Source organism: Anneissia japonica, unplaced genomic scaffold (genome assembly GCF_011630105.1).
Source record: "Anneissia japonica isolate Jap-2015-1 unplaced genomic scaffold, ASM1163010v1 scaffold483_len1788099_cov177, whole genome shotgun sequence".
NCBI classification, from domain to species: Eukaryota; Metazoa; Echinodermata; class Crinoidea; order Comatulida; family Comatulidae; genus Anneissia; species Anneissia japonica.
Genome location: NW_022682587.1, coordinates 1399518 through 1420740, shown reverse-complemented (window position 1 = coordinate 1420740; position 21223 = coordinate 1399518). Strand labels below are relative to the sequence as shown.

Genomic DNA, 21223 nt, shown 5'->3' with positions numbered 1-21223 from the left:
CATAAATCCAAGAAATAAAGTGGTTAGGGTTACAGAGTTTGTATGACTTGCTCAGGTAGTGAGGAACAAGCGTTGAAACTTGGGTCTAGAAATCAAAAGTAAAAGCACAGAGAAACGACTGAAGTGGACCAATGTTGCGTTCGAAATTGTAGTACAAAATTTAAAATATTTATTCAGGATACACTATATTTAAATTTAGCTGTGTGTGCGTGAAAGCAACCAATCTTTGTAGAGTACCTGCTTCACTACAATCGTTCATATTTTTATACAATGAGTGGGGTGAATCCAATTTGAATGTTGGTATTATCACCACAGATGTAGTTAATTCAGTGACTTTTGGTTACACTACATTATCTGCACATGAAAAAAGGACTGAATTCATGAATATTTTTTGGTTCTTAGAAACCGACGGCTAATCAAATGAAAAGGGATGTTACTTTAACAGAATATCAAATAGTATTTTACTTCCGATTTATCCATTATATTAATTGCCTTTGTCATCGAATTTCCTAAGAAATTGTACTTTAATTTATTAGGATTAAATACTACAGGAATCTCTGGATCATTTCAATAATTTTACGGATACAAAACAACATTTTCGTGACTTAAGGCCTTAACTCCCATGGTTTTTGACCCCAAATTCTACTAACAGACTAACGACAGATTAAATACTGGGTCTTTTTAATCTTTATATTGACTGTTACAAAACCTACATTGGCTCACAACACCCAAATCGTAAATGCTAATATCAATATGAACATGATGTAAAGAGTGAATACCAAATATCGGATTTGTTTCAGGCGAATATTTATTATGTCAGTAAAGGGGCAACACATGAATATTCTTAAACAAACTTGTATTGCTACGGGCAAGAACACCAATTGACATTTATAAAGTTACATTTGTATTCTATCATTACTAATAGTGTATAAATATTACAACCCAATACAAAAAAAGCACTTTTAATCCATAAAAATGAGCATATAAGAGGAATTGTAAAAGAATTAAGAAAAAGATTGGGAAATACATTTATTAAAAACAGGAACTATTTCAAAAATTCATATAATAGTACAGAATACACTGGACCTACAAAAAGACGTCATCACACAATGGATGCTTTATTTTGACCTTTATACCAGGTTTTGCTTGGTAAAAACACGCAATTTAAAAAACTTAAACCAAATAATTTTCCCCTAAATACATGCAAACTGTTTCCCCACAAGATAAATGGTGCACATGTGTAGGAAATTTACATGTTAAACTGGATTATCAGTTTCATTGGCATAAAATACATCTGGAAAAAGTTTGATGAAATCATTTTGTAATAATGAAAGAATAAGACACAACTTTCTAGCTAATGATTGCTGAGTTGTAATTTTATTTGAAAGATTGAGTTTCAATTAATGGTCACTGCTTTTTTTTTTATTCATCTCAGTGTAGGATTGAGTTAATTTCCCCCCATTCTAGTTAATAGCTGAACCTTCATCAGCTTCATTCGTATTTTCTTTATCAGTGTTTCTGGATTCAGTAACAGCTGACCCTTCATCAGTTTCATTTGTATTTTCTTTATCTGTGTTTTTGGATTCGGTAATTTCTGCATCAACTTCCTCCTCAACATCTTTTCTTGCATCTTCGCCAGCCTTCTTGAACATCTCTTTTGCTCGTTTGTCTTCTTTTATTCTTCTTCTCTCTTCAGCCTAGAATTAAGAAAAGAATTTATCATATTATTAATTAACACTGTAAATATATATTTTTAATAATTTTGGAAATATGGAAAGGTGGAGCTTGTAAAATACACTAGGCTGCATTTCAATCAGTAAATGCACACACTGTCATCTTATTCACTAATGATTCTGTATTGAGATATGTTGGTTTTACACTGGCTGGACATATTTTCTCCATTTAGTAGGCATTGCATCCCGGAAAAGATTCCAACGACTTAACTGGCGCCAATAGGAGAACATTATACACGGATTCCGAGTAAGTGAAAATGGTCCAGTTCCCTACTGTTGGCAAATATTGTTTAATTCATCATTCAAATGACACTTCAATGTACACTCTTCCTTCTCTTATTTTTTATCTGCCACGATCTCTAATGAATGGCAGGATATAAGTATAATATGCTGTGAAAACTGAACTAGCCACATTTAGACTCCAATGCTGTATCTGATTCTAAAATCACTAAAATAACATAAAGTGAAGAATAATATAAAAACAAAATCTAAAAATGTATCAACCAGAATTAATGCTACTGTAGTAGAGTAAAAAAAATAATAATTTTAAATTCAAATAATATTGAATATACAAATACATAAATTGAAAACTTGTCTTTTACAATCCTACCAACTACATCAGCTCCATTAAATCATATTATGTATGTCTAAAATTACAATTGTAATTTAATGACTGTCAATTGTGTCAGCCTGCTTGTTCAACGAACTAAGGCAGGACAGTATCTTAATCAATACCTTAGCATCTTGGTCTGCAAACTTGGCAAACATGTTCCCGTAGGTTTTCTTCTCCCTTAATCGGTATTGTTTGATTTTATGTTCGCATATCGTTAATTGATTTTTTGCTGCCTTGTTAGTAGGTTCTAATTCCAGAACCTTTTCCAAGTCTTTTTTGGCTACCTCATTGTTGTTCATTCCCATTTGTGCTTGAGCCCTTCGGAAATAAGCCTTAACAGAAGCTACATCCAATTCCAAAGCCTGAAATAGAATTTTAATAACTATTTTTAGGTTGGTACTTTACAGTGGGAGTAGCTTAGCTCTGTTAGCTAAACTGGTGGTAACCCTTGTGTGTGTGCTGTGCTTTGGAAATCTTCTCAGATCGTTGGTCTCTGGTTTAACTCCAATTTCTGCTCTCCTTATATTTCATTTGGAGGACAGGTTTGTAGCTGTAGAAAACTAAGGGTCTGATGATAGACACTTTAAGGGTGGGTAGGTGATAACATTAATAAACTGTAAATAATAAGAGTGGATTTTAAGGATGGAAAAGTGGGTTAATAAAGGTGGGTGAAGGGCCATGAAATTAGCTTTAGACTGGGTGGAAAACTTCGAGGCCGGTTGGCCCGCCCACCATAACTACACACCTGGAAGGACTGAGATAGAGGTTACGATAGCTAACTGTCTTTTCGATGGTATGTTTGCGCCATTAGTCCTATGTGCAAAAATGGCACAGAATGGGTAAAAAGAAGGGTAAAATTATTGAAATTCCAAGATACCTTTTCACAATTTTTCAAAGCTTGAAGATACTCTTCAGTTTTAAGATACGCCATTGCCAGATTCAGGAAGCCAGCTAGCTTCACGGAATTCCACTTTTCTTTTTTCTCCAAGTCATCATCAAGATCACTAGCATACTCGAGCAGAGATGTAATCCGTGTCCAGTTCTTAATAGCATCTTGATATGCACCAGACTGTCAAATGAGGGCAGTATTCATTTATTTTATTTGTTTAAGCTCTGTCCACACTATCAAACTTCATTGACAAAAAAAAACTTGTGTATGTCCATATATAGTCATGATGTGCCTATATGGTCAAGATGTGATGTCATCATGACCATATTTAGGCATCTAAGTAACATACTTTTGTCAAATAAAATTTGATAGTCTGGACAAGGCTAAAGGTCATTCACATATAAGTTCTCTTCACACTATCAAATTTCATTGACAAGGAAATGTTGTATGCCCATATATAGTCATGATGTGCCTATATGGTCAAGATGTGATGTCATCATGACCATATTTAGGTATATGAACCATGTTTTTGTGAAATAAAATTTGATAGTCTGGACAGGGCTTAGGATCATTCACATAAAGGTTGTAGCAATCCATATAATAACATAAAAATTAATAGTTGATATTTAAAACAGTTAATATATAAAAGCAATTTATATATATACATATATAAAAAAATCATAATCATGAGGAAAGAATATACATAAAATATATGAGCACACATATGAAAATTGTATATTTTTTTTATTAAGTACAAAAAAAAAATATGCACACTTGTGACACCACAGATGAAATTGTTTGAGTTTAAAGCAATTTTCTGCAAACCATTGGTCACAACCCCCCGCGGCTGCCTAAGGCAAAACAACGACTAACTGACATTTTTGTCGATTTTGAGATAATATCATTTTGGAGCATATTAATCACTTTGAATTACTTGCGAAAATTTCAGGTCTCAACAATGAGTTGTTTCAGAGATAGCACACTTAACTTTAAGCACAAAACTTAAAACCAAGTGATTTTCCATTGTATCAATGTAACTGCAAGATACATTGTTTTGTCTCAGAATGATATTCAATAATTGGCAGATCAAAATCAACTGGTTGATGGTGTTATACATTTCAACAATATTAAAAATAGCGTATGCACAATTAGCCAGATAATGCATGATTGCCTCAGACGTGATATATTAAAAAAATAAGTGACGATTCTCAATGTTTCTGAGGAAAAACAACGTATCTATCAATACCGTTAATACTTTTGCAATGCAGTACACCAACGCTTGTAATTTTACATACATCATGTCAGTATCATTATGTTGGCGTTAGTATACATACATAAAAACATATGTCATTTTGTAATAATATTCCGTGTTAAACTTGACAATATAATGCAAGATTTAATTAATAATTAAAATTTAATGACATATTTAGGTTAAAAAAAATATCAGTAAAATAAACAGAACACATGTAGCATGTAGACAGACTATGTATCAGTTCATAAGGGGTCAGTGAATCGCAACTCACTTCTCCTCCTGCGTAATACTGGCTTGAATCATATATGAAGGATAAACATACTTGTAATAATGAGGATAGCATACACATAAATATGGGGGCAGCATTTACACATACTTATGAATTGAATGAAGTCAGCTGTCATATCATGTTCTATAATTTTCCAGTGTTGGAGGCTATGTGTATTATTTGATGGTCATCCTATATATGTTTACTCACAAAGACCATCACATTTGAAAGAATATTATTTGGCCATGAAACCACGACTCAGAACTACTAGGATGGTGTCCAGTGGGGTATAGTTTTTACCTTGTATAGTAGTTTAAGTCATTAAAATCACAATCTCAATTTTCAAGCCCTGAAACCTTGATTCAGAATATCGGGATGGTGTATGGCAGGGGATAATTTATTACCTGATTTTGTTACATTTTGACCTATAATTATTTCTATTATTTATATATGAGCAGACCCCTGCAATTTTATTTCTATGTAAAGTTTTTTACAAATGACAATAAAATATACTGAATACTGAAAGTAAATTTTGTACAGTATTGCCATTATATGTAGAGGCAATGTTGTACAGAGCTTTTTGTGATACAACACTTAACAAATGAATGACAGACTAAGACAGGTTTAGACAGCATCACAAACTGGCCGAGGCAATTCTACAAAGGGTGACCCAGCTTCATGCAAGTGAGTAGGCTTTGTCAGCCAATGCAGTATGAGTCAGCCTAAATGCCATTGCTACACATGTCAAAAAATTGAAAGGTTTCTTGTTACTTCATTTAATTTTATTTCAATCCAACTAAATAAAAAAAGATAGTCAGATGTCATTAAGTTTACAAAAATGTATTCAAACTTTAAAATAAACATAGCTATAGTAAGGTAAGAGAAATTCCTTAAAATTGATTCATCTACCAGAATAAAAAAAAATATATTAAAAGATCATTTGTTTAAATGTATTTCAAGGTGTTTTTAAATAATTTTGATTGTGTATGTATATCCAGCTTTGCTGTCAATGCAAAAGCAGAAGATAACCTCCTTTTCAAATCTTACAATTGGATCAATTGCTAAAATGTAGACCTAATATGTCATAGATTGTATTTAGGATATCTGGATATATATATTAAAATTATTGATTCATACCGTATTACAGTATACTGAGCCATCCTTGTCTTGTATCAGTTACATTTATGATTGATATTGAACTGCCAGATGAATAATACTTATGAAACTTGGCCTAATACATCATACGACACTGTGATCCATTAAAATTATGGCAGCATAACACATGAATTGCGGGAGGGCAGTATACCAAAGAAATAAATGAGGCAGTATATCAAATCAAAATTAAATCAATTCAACTTTATTGTCCACAAAACTGAAAGTTCATCTTCTGGGTGAAGAGCATTGTTCACATAATACTAATAAATACATTTTTATACTTTATAAACATGACATACATAACATTTTAAAAAATACTGACACAATACTGATATACAGTATTAATACACAAGAGTAACATGATTAATTACTTTTCAAAAGAGGAACTGTTCATTCATTTGGGCAAGAATAAAAACACTCATCTTTTACTGTGAATGTGGTTGTATACTATTACAGAGTATGGAACAAATCAACTTTTAAAGTGGTTGGTTTTGACAACTGTATTAAAATGTGAGGAGATAAATTGGATGGTTAAATAAAATAAGGGTAGTTGGTAAAATCCAGATGTATCTATGGCAAAGAGCACAATGTGAATAACCAAACAATTATTTAACTTTATTACCTTGAATTTGGTTGTTCCCCTGGCTTTAGCTTTTATTGCAGCTTCAATTTTCTGATCTGTGTCCATTTCCCATGTTTCCATACCCTGAAGTTAAAAAAACAAATTCCACAAATATTTCTTTAAAAAAAAAACAAATAACAATAATAACCATTTAAGATAATTAATTTAAATAATAATTTAAATAATACTGTCATAATATAGTAATAATATTAACACTTATGATTAAAGTTATGGCGTAGTTGGTACTTAAATTCAGTGTGCAGAAAACCAGATGTTAGCCCAGTAAGTTGAAAGATTTAAAATTCAAGTTCATTTTCTCCAGTAAGGTAATTCTTGTTGCAATAACCAAGACTAGGGTGGACCTAAACACTAGGAGGATCTATTTTTCTCAAGTCATTGGTCCATTTTTTATATGAGATAATATTTGGTCGAATCAGTATAGGCAGCACCTGTGAATTTGGCGGCAACAGTGGTGGTGGCGGTCATGGCAGCAGTAGTGAGAGTATTGTTGCTAAGGTACCACAAAACAACAGTATAAAACAAACACAAATGTGTGCGTTTATCTGGGACAACATGTGCGTCTGTATGACACATGCACATTCCCTGATCTGATTGGTCAGTTTTTTTAAGTTTGATTGACACAATGTAAAGGTCTACTGTCTGCACAATCAATCCTACACCTACTCATATGGCGACTGTCTATACGACTTTGGTATGGTTTAAGTACATTAATCGGAGCAGAAATGTAACCATAAGTTGAATCTGAAAGAAGTCTCCTCATTTAATAGCAAAAAAAAAACACAAAAAAAACTAACCTTTTCAAAATCATTAAGCGTGACTGTGTATGTTACGTTCGCATCACCTGGGATTCCTAAATCCTGGTTACCTGTCTCTCTAAAAGCATACTTAGGCTTCAGATCAACTTTGACCTTCTCTCCTTTATGCATGTTTTTTATTGCCATAATGACACCATCAACAATTCCATGTTCGTTGCCTAATGATTATAAAAATAATAATAATGAAAATACAAATATTAATCATTACTACATCTGTAGTTATATATGTAATAACTATACGTTTTTACTACCATGCTCATCCTAATACTGATGATTTAGTACAGTGTCAGTAGTACTGTATGTAACAATATTCATAATATTACGATGTTAGTTTTATTACGATGCGAGTCTACTAGTAATATTCATAATATATTATCAGTGGAGGATTCAAGAAAATCTAAAAAAAAAATTGAGAAAAAAAAGAAAATTCTACTTAAATTTTGAGTCTAATAGTGCATTTCCAGCCATCTAGAGGTACCATAATCATAAATTTTTCTACCTTAGCCCAAACCATGGTGGGGCTTCGGTTGCATAGACCCGCCATCTGTGAAAGTCCCTCTCTGGGCCCCCTCTATTTCATATTCCTGGATTCACCACTGATTATTGATAATGATATATTAATGATGCAAATAGTAATTATAAAGAAGTTGATTATATAACATCACTATGTCATCAAGATCATTGCACTTATTACTATCCCGGTAATTGGATATAAACAGTACGACCACCTTCATTCCCAGAGGGAGTATTCCTGGTCATGCAGCTGTCAATTCGGCACAGAAACCAAAACATCCAATATTAGAGCATCCTTATCACACCAGCTAGCTGTATGATATTCTTATGGATACATGCATGTGGCCTAGAAATGTAAATGTGCTTGTTGGCAAGAAAAACATTCTGATTAGTTCCTTGGTGAATTTGAGGCTCAGTGCAGCGCCTTCTGTACCCTGGTAAGTACACTGTGAGACGTGAACAGTTTTTTGTTGCTACACAAAATATCGATTTCAAATTAACCTAAACCTAATGTCTACATTTTAGTACACAATTTGTTTAATTTCTAGCTCACTAACAGTACTATTCAGTGGGCAGAGAAAATAACTTGATTTTGTACTAGCTGCAACATGATTGATGACTGGGGTCAGAATACAAATCACCTCACAGACTTTGCCATTATGAGCTAACATTATATAAAAAGAGTAAATGAAAAATAATTGATAATACACAATATCAGTTTGAAAACTGAGGTTCTTGAGGTAGGGTTTATGGGTAGATTCCTGTTGGGAACACCAGGAATAGGGACCATTGTGCTCCAGTATCCTGGACAGTATTAGATCAATTTCAATATTTTTTAAAAGGTAGTAAATGAAATTAATGCACATATCTATCTTTCATTCTTAAAATTCTAACTTTTAAATCTAAAAAAAAAGAACCTGTAGATTTCATACAGGTTATTTAAGAAGATAAATGCAAATTTAATTGGATTCATACTGAGGTCTAGTCAAATTTGTATTTAACATCTTTTACCCGTTTAAGACAAAATTTTACACTAGATGCCTGCTACTGATGATATAGTGTTATCAAACTGATGATATAGTGTTACCACACTGATGATGCAGTCTTATCACACTGATGTGATCACAATGATGATGTAATGTTCACACATAGTGTTATTGCACTGATGATGTAGTGTTAACACAATGATCTACTGTTATAACACTGATGATTTGTTTTATCAAACTGATGATGTGTTATCACACTGATGATGTAATGTTATGAGCCTGATGATGTAGTGTTATCACACTGATGATGTTGTTTTATCACAGTGATGGTGCGTTATCACACTGATGATGTGTTACCAAACTGATGATTTAGTGTATCCACTGATGGTGTAGTATTATCACATTGACAATGTAGTGTTATCACACTGATGATGTGTTATTACATTGAATGTTTTTAAACCATTTAATTAGATGTTTGCTGTATATGTTGTTATACAAATAAATGTTTATGAGATCAATGGGAAGAATGAAAATATTTTTTCCATTGCACAAATAAAAAATATTCATTATTTGTTTTAATAACACCTAAAATAGATCATTGTCATTTGATATTTTATTTTCTTTTAACCAATGAAAAGATGTATAGATTGAAGCTTGCAATGGAGCAAAATGAATGGAACAAAAATGCATGGATGGAACTTAATTTTTATGAGTGAAGAATGTGATATAAAATCCACCAATCAAATGACAAGGATCGATTTAGGTGTGTTATAAATTTAAATATTATTCTGAATGATGTAATAAATGATGATAGCTTACCATCTTCCATAGTGAAATTTACATCTCTCTCATCAAACACCTTTCCATTATATTCACCAACCACATGAACTAAAAAAATGTGGGAGGAATCTCTGTGTTAAAAACAAGATTGAGTGAGTTTGTTTTGGCTTAAATAACTCAACCATTTTGGTGACAGCATTTGGTTATGTAACAGTATCTTGCTCTCATTACTGTTTGAGTACAGTAGCTGTTAAGTGAGTTAAAAATATCTTGCATATTTAAACACTTCTGACAATTAAGTGGGTAATAGAGTATACTCCACTCATATTATAAAGGATACACCGTTGTTGAGTAGGTTATAGTGTCTTGCACTAATTGAACGTTTAAGTACATACATCAAGTGCATTCTCACTATTCGAACAGCTCAGGAAATTGCTGGGGTACATTATTTCACTCATACATAATTAAGGCAATAGTTAAAATTGTTTTCTTGCTTTAAAAAGCAAGGATAAAATGGGAAATTTCAGTCCTGTAATCTGGATTCCTTAAGGAGAATTAAGACACATTTAGGGGGCCTAAAGCCAGGTTCCCACCACCCTGAATCTGCCACTGTATTTCTATTTATATAACCATATGACTTATATTTACAATATTCCCTTGATTATCATAAATATATAATTAGAAGTGTGTCATCAATTCTCAATCTTGTTAATAACTATCTAGTGTTTACAACTGCAACAATTTTAAGTGTTTGTACCATATCCTTGGCACAGAAAGATAACATTAACAACTGACTTCAAAAAATAAATCTAAATGAAAATATAAATACATATTAAAAATGTATGTATGTTCAGCCAAACATACATTGAACTAATTAACAAGGATATAACACTATAAATAATAATATACCTTGCACACTTGAGCCATCTATTGGTGTTTCTTCGCCTTCTCCTTCTTGTTGTATTCGCATAATGACACCACCATCTTTATCTTCCGTCAAATCTTCACCTTTCCAATCAAAGAGTTCAACTTCGAAGACAAGAGTTGCGTCTGGAGGAATCTTTCCTTTCCCTAAATTAGAAATGTTATAGTGAATAGTTTCTGAAGCTTTAGAACAACACATAGTATTATTTGTAATGATAAATCTTAACAGTTGAAAAATTACAAATTTTGAATGACTGATTGATTACTTTCAAAATGAAGAATTGGACAATGCATTAACAATTCAACAAAATATTAAATCAGGGGTCGTGGCTGCTTGCAGGCTTTTCTGGTCCATAAGTGCATGTTATCTGGCCCATAGAACAAGCCCAAAATCGTTACAGTTAAAGCTACTAAAGTAGGGTTATTTGCACCATTTCAAACTACATAGTATTTTTATTGTGAGGAAGAGACCACAATCCCTCTAGTCCTGTGCTCACTTTGCAACCTTGCATGATCACTGGACCTTTAAAATTTGTTAATCTTCAAAATTTTACCCTGTTATATAATATAGTTGAGAACCCCTGCATTATACAGTACATTCATATAATGGTAAAATGCATATCTATACATGCAGTGTAAAAAATTATATTAATCCCTTGAATGTAATGATACAAAGCCTTCTTTATTAACATCACACCACCAAAAACTAAAGAATGGATCACCAAAAAATTTAGTGGAATGGTACATATCTAAGAGAAGATGCGGACAGAAAAGTTTAGAGGACAATGTCAAGGTCACGGAAGTTTTATTTTTACATATGAGCTAAAAAAAATAATGAAATCACTCATTATGCACAGCCATGTAATGTTCAGTATGCAGAGACATGGCGAAAAATAATGGAACCTCCATTATACACGGCCTACATATTGTTCAGTATTCAGGCACAGGGTGGAGGTATACACTCTATGATGTGACTGCTCTAGTGACTTATGAAATAGTTCCGTACCTTTTCGGCCATATGCATACTCTGGCTTACAGATCAGCTGGCATACTTCACCCCTTCTCATGGTTGCAACTCCTAAATCCCAAGCCTTTATCACTTGCCCTGAAGATATATAAAACCATCAGTCTTTATGAATGAAAAATGATATTTTAAGTGCTGAAAACCATCCCAATGATGATACTTGAAAATACCTTAGAGGCACTGCTTATATACTTTATTGAGGACTTAAATCTTCAAATAAGAGATAATATTAGGTATTAAGTAACTTGCAGTAAAATGTACACAGTTTGATGTGTGAGCAATTAAAAAAATGCTGACTGACAATTCAGCTGATATTGTATTACTAGTTTAATTATCATCAGTATTGTTGTTAAACTTTCATTTACGCAAGAACCAAAATAACATTGGACGTTTTGATCGATCACAATCAGCTATCTTATTTTGGTTTATGCATAAATGAAAGTTTAACAACAATACATTATAGGAACCAAATGAATTTTTTCAATGATCATCAGTATTGTCTTGCAATGACTAAATGTTTTAAATTTCAATTTTTTTTTTAAATGAAAAGATAAGGAAACATAAGAAAAAAAGGAAAGAAAATGTCAAATGAGAAAGAACAAGGAAAGAAAGATAAGATAACATGGGAAAGAAAAATGAAAAGAAAAGAAAAGGAAACATAAGAAAGTCAATGAAAGGAAATAAAAAAGAAACATAAGAAAGAAAAATGAAAAGGAATAGGTAAGGAAACATAAGGAAAAAAATGAAAGAAAAGAAAAGGTCACATGAGAAAGAACAACGAAAGAAACATAAAGTAACATAAGAAAGACAAAGAAAAGGAGACAAAAGATAATGAAAGGAATAGATAAGGAAACATAAGAAAGAAAAATGAAAGAAAACAAAATGTCACATGAGAAAGAACAAGGAGAGAAAAATAAGGTAACATGAGATACAAAAGAGAAAAGAAAAGTTAAGAAAACAAAAAAAAAAAGGAAAATGTATTAAAGATAAGGAAACATGAGAAAGAAAAAGGAAAGTGGTAAACCGTCTATTCTTCCTGAAGCAGTCAGGAGTTGATACACAGTGAATGCACTTTTTTCGGTCAGTTGTCAGACCAACAATTGAATATGCTTGCCCTGTGTGGGGACAAACCAGCAAATGAACGAAATAAAAAAATACAATGCAGAGCGATAGGTTGTATCCTCCCAGGCATAAATTATCAAGAGGCATTAAATATATACTAAATTTGACGACAATGAAAGATAGATTACTACGACTTAGCGAGAAGTACTTCAAAAAACTCAAAAAAGAAGACCACAGACTTCATCACCTACTCCCAAAAGCGATAGATCATACTCATAATTTAAGGGGATGCCTAGAACATACATTACAGAAAGTCAGAACAGAGAGGTCCAACTTTATTGTTAATTATGGTTAATTTAAAAATTGGTATCTACTGTAGACGCTTTTTCCCTCTCAAATAATGAAACTTCTGAATATTTTCCGTGGTAATTTCTGTAAAATGTAATTTCTGAATTTTTACAATATGTACAGTAATAATTTTAAAAATAATATTAATTTTATGTAATTTCTATATAAAGGAACTATATTTTTTTTTTATTATTACAATGTGTACAGTAATAATTTTAAAAATAATAATAATAATAACGATAATTTGAAAACTAATAACAAGTATATAAACAATTTATATTTATAAATTTTGTAAATAAATATTAAATATAACAAAACAATCTTTAATAATAATAATCGGAAGTTTTACTAATGTGTATTTTAAAAATTAAAATTTAATCTCAGTGAAAGCGTTAAATATTGTTGCAATCCCACATTTTTTTGTCTCTTTTTTTGTAACTTTTGCAAATGTTTTCTGTTTCCATACTGTATGCTTCCTTCTGTTAAACTTCAATTTGAATTGTATTTTTGATACAAATTGCAATAAAGTATCATATCGTACATTGAGCACCAATTTTGGTGCTGATGTTTGCGCTTTAAAAATCGTTATTATTATTATTATTATTATTACTTTAGGATTGACTCACCTTTTCCTAGCTTGAATTGAAATAGCGAACCCCGATCACGACTAGAATCAAATTGTTCACCATTCAACAATGTTCCTACATAATGTACAGATACTTCATCTCCCGATGCTGGCCGATCTTCCTCCGTGTTGTCACCCTCTTTAATTATTTTCTTGAGCACTCCTCCATCTTTATTTGGAGTAATGTCCTCTAAATTCTCATCTTGAAGTTTAATTTCGCCTTCTGCGCCTTCTGCTTTAGAATTGCTTTCAACTGTCATTCTGTTACTGTGTATTTGATCTTGCTTTAAGAATACCTGAAAATATAGTTGTTAAAAACTGTTGCTGATTACAACTAAGAAACAAAGTAGGAATATAACACTCAATCCAATTTGTTCAGAGTGAATTGGGGGGAAAATTCAAATTTGTCAAAAAGTCAATCATCCTCTTCTGAAACACGAGAAGGTGAGCATAAATGGTAGGAAGCATATGCACACTGAATTTGGGTTTTCACCCATTCCTTGGGTCTACCCCTTCTCTTCATACAGCTTGCAAAAGTACTTCAGTCAGAGTTGTACGGTGCTTGTGAAGAACACTCACAAGTCCCTGCAAGCAAGACAGAACCTTATTGCTGTCTGCTTTTTTTTTTTTCATTGTTAGGACATTGTTTGGGCCCTGTCCATTTTTTTTTCCTGTTCATTGTTGGCACTTTGTTCCATGCTTCATTAGTCAGATAGGTAGGCCTATTTTTCTACTTAATGTCGAACAAGGGGGAATGTAACTGCGTGACCCCTCACAGGGTTCACAGCCGCGGATCCCCCGTTTTGTCACTAAACTTTATAATTCCAATGCATATATTGAAATTATCGCTACTCAGTTATCTATTCTGAAAATGCTGTGCCCCCACCCCACCCCGCCCCATGTTTGAAAAATTCTGGATCCGCCCCTGGTCCATTGCACCCAGCCTCTCACTGAGGAACTCTGGGTCAGTACATTTGCATCCTCAAAACAGGTGAAAGGCACATATTTATATTTCTAATATTAATACTAATACCAGCCAACTTTTATACAGATTTGCAGTGTCCTCAAGATTCCCCACCAAACCCCACCCACCTACACAATGCTGTAGCCAGCCATTGGGACAGTCCCACACATTTTTTCTAATGGGTCCATAAAAACTGTGTCCCCATTTTTTTAAATGGGTCCAAATTATGCAGTTTTATGCATAAATGAGTCCACTTTTTGAAAAATGGGTCCATAATTCTCATATTTAACCTGTAGCGGTAATTGGTAAATTTTTAATAAAATGGGTCCAGATTTTTCATATTTTTGCGTAAAATGGGTCAACCTTTAAGAAAATGGGTCCACATTATTTGAATTTATGCGTAAAGTGGGTCCCCACCCAGATATTGTCCCGCACTGTTTGGAAAATCTTGGCTACGGCATTACACCTACAGTAGGCCTACTATTCTAGGGCAGCAGGGTCCTGGGCCCCGTCAGAAAATCTCTGGATCCTCCCCTGACCATAGACACTCTTGTTCACATCAGCAGAGCAAAAGAAAGAAGGGGTGCCATGATAAATGGGTCGTCAAACCATGGAGGAATTATTCTAAACTGGCTCAGTTCCTCTATCCATGGTCAAACCAGGGAATTGTTGGTCAAATTCAAGATTCAAGAAGTTAGAACGGATCATAAACGGCTTCAAACTTACACTTACTTGCAAATATAGCCACAAAAATCGAAACAAGTTATATGAACTACTAACACTGTTCAAATGGTATTCTTATCTTGTACCTGAGGTGCGTTCCGACCCTGCACAAGGGATTTCTAGAATTTGCCAGTTCGCCTGAGCGTGACTGAGTTGAATCAATGTTGAATACAAAGAAATACAACACTGTAACGCCTGACTTCAGGCCCCTAGGCCTAGGTTAGGCTCGACCGGTATTCTTTATTTACGATGTAATCATTAGACATTATTTTCACTAAATTTAATATAATTATATAAAATATATTCCTAAATTATATATTGGGTTTAAAAACTCAGTTAGTATTATAAAATTATAAAAGAAAGAAGATTTATAAAGCTTAAGTAGAATACGCTACTAAATGGGAAATCCCCTTTAGATTGTGGTCACCTGACGCTGGAAAGGTATAGTCACATGATCAAACAAAATTATGAACCTTGCATGTTGTGTGGATACATCGTTTCTTCCAGGCAAGTCCGAAGTCAGTCAGTCACAATATTTTTTTAATCATTAACAAACTATTATTGATAATAGTAATATTTATTTGCTACGTTATTGTAGAATATAATATTATCATACACTAGGTAGAATTTGAGTTATAAAAAACTGAAAATTATTGACATAAGAATTAATAAATAATAATATATTATAAGTCAGGCTAATACTAGGCCCCAGGCCCGGTTTAGTATAGCATGTAGTTGCAGGCTTAGTAAAATAGGTCCATGATAGAACTTTAGTGCAGTAGCTAAGCTAGTACCAACCAGACCTGGACTGGGTCTAACCTAATTTAATGTTGGCTAGGCGAGATCCGCTACGCCTAAAGGCTACCGCACGGCTGCTTAACTTAAAGACCAAGTAATTTCGACAGCTAATCTATTCTTTGATTATAAGAAAAATTAATCTTAATAATAATCTTAATACTAATAGTAATAATTATTTAAAGATTAATAATGATAAAATATTTATGATTATAATAAATTAATGACTACCATATTCATAAATGTACAAATAAATGTTTTTTTTTTTTTAATGTTTGTATTATCATAACTTTATTTGCATGCAGGTGCATAATGAATGTTGATAGTTACAAACTGTGTGAGGCAATCCTTCCAACAACTTACATACAGCAAGGAAGAGATGCCAAACAGGTGGGCATATGCTAAATTTTATTTTTGTTTGCCTGATTTGTGAAGTACACTTTAATGAGAAGAAAGATAATGGAAACTGTAGTTGATGGTGAAAAAACTAAAATTATTTCTGGTAGTCTACTATTGTTTTTTGTTCTTAGTCATATGTTTTAGAAAATGATAAGTGTGTTCCGTAGCATATAAACTCAAAGTAATTAGACAGAAATCATGAACTAAAAATGGTAAACCTGATTGTATAGGCTGAGATAACCATACATGTTTGGGGAGTCAAATAATCTAGTAAGTGTCATTCAAATAGGTTTAGTGTGTTAATTAAGCCTACTAATGAAGAATAACCAGTATTGTCATCCAATATCAGGCATAATAAATAATTATAGGCCTAGGTGTTTAAAAAGTATGTTTTAGTTGTAAGTAAACATACCTTCACTGATTATATTATGAATCATATGGATGTACAGTAGACAATTTTTTTTAAAATGTATATTTGTTTTATTATGTATATTTGTTTTGTGTGTGTGTGTTTTTCATGATAAATTTCATACATACATTTAATATTCAATTGATAGGTACGCGAAAACAAGATTCGTGTATTACTCGAGAAACAGAAATGGCCAGAAGAAGGCTGGGATGATACCACCATTGAGTTGATGCTAAGTGAGCTTGCTCTAATGGACAGCAACAATTTCCCTAGCAACTGTGGTGTCGGTGAACGGGAGGCAAGAATAGCTTCATCTCTGGTGGCTAAAAGGCATTTCAGGTAGTCTTTAAGATTTCTATTTTCTTTTTCTTTTTGTTCTCATTCACCTCAAAATTAAATTGGCACCCAAAGCTGAATTGCAGTATTGTATCAAGCATTCCTACCAAAATTAAAATATACCAGACATAGATATTCACATTCACAATCAAGAACACATTTTAAAACTTGCAAATAAATTTTTTTTGCTCATAATTTAGTATTCAATAAAGTTAATAATTTATTGAAACATTAACATACAAGTTAAGCAGTACATATTTTGAAAGTTATGTTTCAATTTATACAGTATTACCTGTTGTAAATCAGAGAGAAATACGGTATACATTTATTATTCCTAGGCTAATTTCCCACCTTCTCAGTCGGTTAAAGTGTGTTTGCTGAACCGTGAAGATCTCTTGGTCCCCGGTTCAATTCCTATCGCTGCTTTCCTTGTGTTTCAGCTAGACGGCTGAAACGCAAGTTTCTAAAACTTGCCGTCTTTCAGATGAGATGTTAAAGCCGTTGGTTCCATGTCTAAAATGGCTTATGTGCACTTTAAAGAATGCAGTACATGCTTCAGAAAAGAGTAGGGGATTGTTTGTTGGTGTACTGCCAAATTCAGAAGGACTGCACTGGAAACAAGTCTTAGGACTTTCATGGGTTCTTTGAAAAGTGTGTATCTTACAGAAGAAATCCAACCCAACCAGTTCTATATGTTATGTTATTTTCTGCCAGTTACACAATCAAGAAAAAAAAATCAAAATAAAACTTGTGATTATTCATATTATTTTTTGTAGACTGTCATCTCTTTATAATTTTTTTTGAAAATCCTGAATTTGTTTATTTATTTTATTTTACATTGTAGTTTTTTCTAAGTTTAAGTCTACATTTGAGTCGGTTGAATAATATTTATTACTGTATATTTTAAATTAATTTTAGGCTTTTCATTGATTTTTTTGTAAGTTTATATATTTTAATATTTCAATCCTGTAGTTGGTGTATGTACTGCTGGATGTGCAATAAATAAATAAATAAATTTAAGACATTCTACCCTTTTTAATATCAGGAAGAAATAAAATTTACTTTTATTATTTCTAGACTTGGTCATGGTATTGGAAGGTCAGGTGACATCACGGCAGTGCAACCCAAAGCAGCCGGATCAAGTATTCTGATGAAGTTAACAAATTCAATGATGCTAGATGTACTCAGAATATCAGGTGTGTATTATGCAGCCACTACAACCAAAGATAATAAATAGAAGAAGAAAGAACAGTTCGCAATATAGTGGAATTATCCATGAGGGAGTCCAAGAGAGCAGTTTTCCACAATCCGAGCAGTGGCGCTATACCTTTTTGGTGGGATAACTCTCTGGTTCGTTTGTTTCATTAGTTTCTCCACTCAATCAAATAATTTTTGTGTCTATGCCCCCTCGGAGGCAAAGACACTATTTTATTATCTGGCAATTAAAGATGGAGGGAAGGGTAAATCCGGTGGAGGTGCATGATGGGTCATGTGTCGTCTTAAGTACCTTATTACTGTACAAGTCACAAAAAATGTACACCACAAATTTTCAGATAACTGAATGCCATGTGGATACTTTATTAATAAACATAATACAGGCAGTATAGGGCACAGATGCACGCTCCTGCTGGGAGGCTATTTTCTTCTGTTCTCGAGAGAATAGTTTATTACCTGAGTTGGTTACCTGGATATTATTTCTGTTTAATTTTTATGAGCTTACCCCGATTACACAAATGTCAGTAAATTATACTGAATACAGGATATTCTAGCACTGTGATTATTATTTATCTATTTGTTTACAGTCCTATGCAGCAAACCACATTTAATAGTATTTACCAACATTTTCGTATAAATTTATGATTCTAAACTATTTTCAATTCTTTGCCAGGAATCAGAAGTACAACTACCTGTTTCATTGTTCCCACGGCAACTGGAATGGCATTAGTTCTGTGCTTGCTAGCATTGAGGCAACAGCGCCCCCAGGGGAAATATGTTATATGGCCACGTATTGATCAGAAGTCATGCTTTAAAGCTATAATCACTGCCGGTTATCAACCAGTAGTAATCGAGAACATCTTAGAGGGAGATGAACTTAGAACCAATATACCAGAAATTGAGAAAAAAATAGATGAACTTGGGGCTCAGAATATTGCCTGTGTTTATTCAACAACAACCTGTTTTGCTCCAAGAGTTCCAGATAAATTGGAGGAGATTGCAGGCATTTGTAAGAAGAACAGTGTTCCGCACATTATCAATAATGCCTATGGTGTTCAGCTTTCAAAGTGCACACACTTAATTGAGCAAGCTGCAAGGACTGGTAGAGTTGATGCTTATGTACAAAGTTCAGACAAGAATTTTCTTGTCCCTGTTGGGGGTGCTGTTATTGCTGGTTTTGATGAGGGGTTCATCAATAAAGTTGCACAAACTTATCCTGGTCGTGCTTCAGGCACCCCCACGATTGATCTGTTCATTACATTGCTGTCTCTTGGGGTCAAAGGTTATAAAGGACTTTTAGCTGAGAGGAAAAACTTATTTGGTTACCTAGCAACAGAATTATCAAAGGTTGCAGAAGCTAATGGTGAACGGGTGCTATCAACTCCACACAACCCAATATCCATGGCGATGTCACTTAGCAACCTAGAAACACAATCTGATAAACCAATCACACATTTCGGTTCCATGCTGTTCAAACGAAATGTTTCTGGAACAAGGTAACTGCAAAACACATTTTTTTAAAATAGTAATCATGTTTTGAGAAAGCTTGGCATTTAATTTTGTAAATAATGTTAAGATCAAATCTCAATCAAATTTCAATGTAAAATAATGTTTCTGCACAAAAGCACACCTGCACCTCTGCTCTCAGCAAACACTATAGTGAATCTTGCCTAAATGTGGACTACATTTTCTTATCTTTGTCATCATCAGTGTGCTCAATATATTACTCACAAAACCTTTACTCAACCAGGTATAAATTAGATTACTAGGGCTTTCCTTTAACAACTGCATGATGTATTTTCTTTCTCCTACTAGCACCTGCACTGTCTCACAACTGTACATAAGAGAGGATGCCACTGACCTTAAACTTCTCACATTCCAGTGGCGGATCCAGGAATTTAGGGGGCCCAGGGAGAGACCTTCACAGAAGGGCCTAGACCACCGTAGCACCACCATGGTTGGGGCTGATGTAACAAAATTTATGAGTATGGCACTCTACGACTTAAATTTGAATATAATTTCCTCCTCCTATCTCCCCCCCCCCCTCTTTGAATCTGCCACTGCATTTGCTAATAATGGTCTATACTTCTTACAGAGTTGTTTCAAAGGGTACCAGTAAAGAAATTGGTGGGATCACCTTCATGAATTATGGCTCTCATTCAGACAACTACCCCTACACATACATCACCGCTGCAGCTGCTATCGGAATGACTTGCCAGGATGTTGACCTATTCATTAAGCGCCTGCAAAAGGTTATTGCAAAGTGGAAAAATGATGGAAAAGTTAATGAAGTTGGAAATTCAGTTGAATAAAACTACAGGTGTCCCTCGCCAGTTAAAGACCACTTTTGGGACTAGGGTTTCCATGGTCATTACCAGCTTTGGTCCCAATTAGAATAACAAAGATAAATGAAATTTGTTAATCTGGGACCACAGAAAAGTGGTCTTCAATTGGTTTTGTGCACATACTTCAGTAAGAGTACTGCAGTATCTCTCAAAATATTCTAGCATGACAGCTGAAGATGATTATTTTATCAAGTATCAATGAATACTTATACAAGACAAACTACGTTTCTTTCAATAGGGTTTTTAATATAATTAACGGACATACCACTTTTAATTAAAAAACAGCACCAAAATGTGTTGTATTATCTCATTATACTGGTAATGTAATATTAAATTACTGTATTATTATTATTATTATTATTATTATTCACATCATTATTCTACTCTTTTGTAGTTAATAAATAACA

General features: G+C 33.3%; 2 protein-coding genes across 8 annotated transcripts; one reads left to right on the top strand and one right to left on the bottom strand.

Annotated features, from left to right (window-relative positions):
• Positions 1-134: 134 nt before the first annotated feature.
• On the bottom strand, positions 135-15551 carry LOC117103496 (peptidyl-prolyl cis-trans isomerase FKBP5-like). 5 transcript variants are annotated; one of them, XM_033244300.1, is made up of 10 exons: positions 15404-15551; positions 13632-13926; positions 11578-11676; positions 10557-10718; positions 9687-9755; positions 7348-7526; positions 6533-6616; positions 3224-3415; positions 2469-2708; positions 135-1697 (listed from the first exon to the last, which is right to left on the bottom strand). In XM_033244300.1, the coding sequence occupies exons 2-10, from the start codon at positions 13888-13890 to the stop codon at positions 1464-1466; spliced, it is 1518 nt and encodes a 505-aa protein (XP_033100191.1). In that variant the 5' UTR covers positions 13891-13926; positions 15404-15551; the 3' UTR covers positions 135-1463. The 5 variants fall into 5 exon arrangements, with proteins under 5 accessions (XP_033100191.1, XP_033100118.1, XP_033100052.1 ...); XM_033244227.1 differs by having other exon boundaries at positions 13632-13948; positions 15327-15507; XM_033244161.1 differs by having other exon boundaries at positions 15321-15506.
• A 252-nt stretch (positions 15552-15803) lies between these two features.
• On the top strand, positions 15804-21064 carry LOC117103815 (O-phosphoseryl-tRNA(Sec) selenium transferase-like). 3 transcript variants are annotated; one of them, XM_033244464.1, is made up of 6 exons: positions 15804-15835; positions 16418-16502; positions 17069-17259; positions 18334-18452; positions 19145-19967; positions 20567-21064. In XM_033244464.1, the coding sequence occupies exons 2-6, from the start codon at positions 16425-16427 to the stop codon at positions 20781-20783; spliced, it is 1428 nt and encodes a 475-aa protein (XP_033100355.1). In that variant the 5' UTR covers positions 15804-15835; positions 16418-16424; the 3' UTR covers positions 20784-21064. The 3 variants fall into 3 exon arrangements, with proteins under 3 accessions (XP_033100355.1, XP_033100428.1, XP_033100499.1); XM_033244537.1 differs by having other exon boundaries at positions 15810-15839; XM_033244608.1 differs by lacking the exon at positions 15804-15835 and adding an exon at positions 15869-15887.
• The last annotated feature ends 159 nt before the right edge of the window (positions 21065-21223 follow it).